Source organism: Mandrillus leucophaeus, unplaced genomic scaffold (genome assembly GCF_000951045.1).
Source record: "Mandrillus leucophaeus isolate KB7577 unplaced genomic scaffold, Mleu.le_1.0 Scaffold212, whole genome shotgun sequence".
NCBI classification, from domain to species: Eukaryota; Metazoa; Chordata; class Mammalia; order Primates; family Cercopithecidae; genus Mandrillus; species Mandrillus leucophaeus.
Window position 1 is genome coordinate 118,147 of NW_012102166.1, and position 3,324 is coordinate 121,470.

General features: G+C 43.4%; 2 protein-coding genes across 3 annotated transcripts in view; one reads left to right on the forward strand and one right to left on the reverse strand.

Moving 5' to 3' along the window:
• Positions 1-3,324, reverse strand: part of SPATA22 (spermatogenesis associated 22) — an 80,218-nt gene that overhangs the window by 26,957 nt on the left and 49,937 nt on the right. The gene's annotated exons all lie outside the window — the stretch shown is intronic.
• Positions 341-3,324, forward strand: part of ASPA (aspartoacylase) — a 37,088-nt gene continuing 34,104 nt past the window's right edge. Inside the window, exon 1 of the mRNA XM_011980448.1 lies at positions 341-444. Coding sequence (XP_011835838.1) covers positions 341-444 — 104 coding nt within the window. The remainder of the gene's footprint in view (positions 445-3,324) is intronic.

A 3,324-nucleotide genomic window follows, 5' to 3' on the forward strand; every position in this document is an offset into this window, starting at 1 on the left:
GCTGTGGGCGCAGAGATGGCTCCAGCTCCTTACAGTTTGGCCCAGAGAGGAAAGGGGACTGTCCTGTGCCTGGAGAGACAGGGGCCGATCTCCTGCCCAACCGGCCCCAGCCCCAGCATCGTCCACAAAGTGTGCCCCCGCTTCCCCCGCACCCCCTGGCCCTTTCTGAGGGTCCAGACATCCGTTTGTTAGATGCTGGTGGCCACCCAGAGTGTGCCCAGAGATTGCCTCGAAGGCCACCCGAGGGGTCTGTCTCCGTTTCTGGTTCGGATCAGGGTCAGGGAATCTGAGTCCCCAGGAGGCTGGGGACAGAGCTGAAGCCCGGGTTCAGATGGCGGCCATGGAAGGCGGAGAGCAGTCAGCGAGGCAGGGCCGGGGCTGCGGGAACTTGCGGGAGGGAAGCGCCCGTGAGCCGCGGAGACGCTCTGCAGGGGCAGCCGCGTGGTGGGCGACCTGGGGCGTTGAGCTCCAAGCTTCCTGGCAAAGAAGACTGTGGATTCCTGGCCCTGTGACCTTGGGCAAGTTCCTTACTGAACACCCTCAGGACCTACCAGTAAAAATACAATAACAACAATCGCCCTGAAAATACTAAAAGAGGAAATAGACGATCCTGGCACACAGTAAATGCCCAGTAAATGTTAGCCCTTATTTAATACGAGTAACAGTAGCTGTCATTTATCCGGAATATACTATGGGCCAGGTAGTGGATTGTAGTTCTGAGTTCAAAGACCGTGTTTTGTTGTTACCGTATCTTCTAACCATTTGAAGACTGGGATAGGGAAGGGCTCGGAGATGAAAGGAAGATTTGTTAGGAAAGGCCTAGGCCTGTAAGACCACAGATATTTTAGTAGTTGCTTTGAAAACTAAAGTAAAGAAGAGTGTTAGAAAATAGGCCGGGCACGGTGGCTCACGCCTATAATCCCAGCACTTTGGGAGGCCGAGGCGGGCAGATCATGAGGTCAGGAGATCGAGACCATCCTGGCCAACACGGTGAAACCCCGTCTCTACTAACAAAAAAAGAAAAAAAAATTAGCCTGGCATGGTGGTGGGCACCTGTAGTCCCAGCTACTCAGGAGGCTAAGGCAGGAGAATGGCGTGAACCCGGGAGGCGGAGCTTACAGTGAGCCGAGATCAGGCCACTGCACTCCAGCCTGGGCAACAGAGCGAGACTCTGTCTCAAAAAATAAAAAATAAAAAAAAAAGGAGAGTGTTAGAAAATAATATTAGAAGTAGACCGAGACCAGATAATAGCAGACCTTGAATGCCAGAGTAAGGAATAGCTTTCAAGGAATAGGGTCATCTTTTGGGAAGAAGAAGACTTGAAACAATAAAAATAAAACTTGTTATTTATCATGGTTCCAGAGAGGAGTTACCCAAAACATGAATAGAAGCTTCAGGGAAGCAGATCTTGACTTGATATCTACATACATATGTGCATACATTTACAACATTCCCCTACCCACCCCCAAAATAGATTTTTCATTAAAAAAAAAAAAAACCGTAAGCCAGTTACTTCTGTAAGAACTGCGGAAGTGAGCAATATAGAATCTTTGCCAGCAGTTTATAAACTTAATCTATTTTATACTTGTCTTGCTCTGGTTATCATTTATTTCCACCTGGAAAGTTGGTCAGGATGGGCCACAGGGAAGGAGAAAATTAAAGTAGTAAAAGTAGTTTGATTACATAACTATTGAACATCATATTATGTATGAGATATCTTAAGTATAATATTTAACAAAAAACCCTTCTTATCCCCCAATCATACTATTAGGAAACAACCCACCTTAAATTTGTCTCCTACAAAATTTCTGGCAGTGACCTACCGGACAGCCATGACTGTGAAGTAAAACTTTGCTCTGCTTTTGTTTTGTTTTATTTTGTTTTTGAGACGGAGCTTCGCTCTTGTTCCCCAGGTTGGAGTGCAATGGCACGATCTCGGCTTACTGCAACCTCCGCCTTCCAGGTTCAAGTGATTCTCCTGCCTCAGCCTCCTGAGTAGCCAGGATTACATGCACCTGCCACCACGCCCAGGTAATTTTGTATTTTTAGTAGAAACGGGATTTCACCATGTTGGCCAGGATGGTCTCGAACTCCTGACCTCAGGTGATCTGCCCACCTCGGCCTCCCAAAGTGCTGGGATTACAAGTGTGAGACCACGTCCGGCCTCCTTTTGTTTTAAACTACATTATTTTATTAATACATCAGGCAACTCTATCCCACAAAAATTTGTAATGCTGGAAGTTATGCTTACTCTTTTAAGTACTTCAGCATATTATATATTCAACTTTATAATGAGATAGTGACAACTTGAAAGGTTTTCACTTCGTATACTATCAGTTCGCTGAGAACTAATAAAAAAGTGTGGCTTTTGTGGGTCATCCCGAAAATCAAGTACACTTTGGGAAACAGGGAGTTAAAAATCTTTCGGAAGTTAACTTGGTATAAGAGTATGAAAAGCCTCTGTTGCTCTAGTTCTGAGGAAATGCTCTCCTTTTTCCTAATAAAGCTTTCCACCGAAGACAAACTCTGTACACAATAAACAAGGTAAGTATGGGAAATAATTGCCGCAATTCATTAACTCTCAAAAAAGTTATTCATTTTGACATGTAAGAGAAACTTTATTTATGAATGTGAAATGTGCTTCGAAGTGCTGATCTGTTAAAATTCCATAAAACAAGCTTCAAAATGCAAGTCATTTGTGCCAGCTACGAGTAAACTGAAGCAGCATTTCCAGAGAGACTAGGGCAAAGGACAGCACAAACTGCAAATCAGCAGAAAAGAAACCAAGCATAGTAGAGTGTTAATAATTCACCATAGTTACTGCTCTTAAAATCGAAGCAACTAAACAACTATCATCTGTTTACTTTCACGTGTGTTTTCATCATCTCTACGCTGTCTGAAGTGTTCAGTGTACATGGATGTGGACAGACAGTCAAAGGCTACAGGAGCTTTTTTTTTTCTATTAGAACAGTCATTTTAATATGTAGATTTGATTTGGTTATTTTGCTTTCTCTATCTCTGCATTTTAAGCTCTTAAAGGAAGAATATTCAATTGGGTTTATTAAATATTAGGAAGCATTCGTATTTTATTTTTCCACCATGTATTTTGTTTGTATGCATGTTTGTTTTCTGAACACACTGTAATGGCTGTTTATGTGAATTCTGAAACAGCAAAACTAGAACTGTGAAGAAGACCAAAAATAACAGAGAGGCATTCTATTGTCCTGTAAAAAAACACTAGACTTAGAATGAGAAACATAGGTCTCAGGCCTGGTTTCTCCTACATCCCTGCAGAACCTTCACTGAGTTACTTAACCTCGCTTT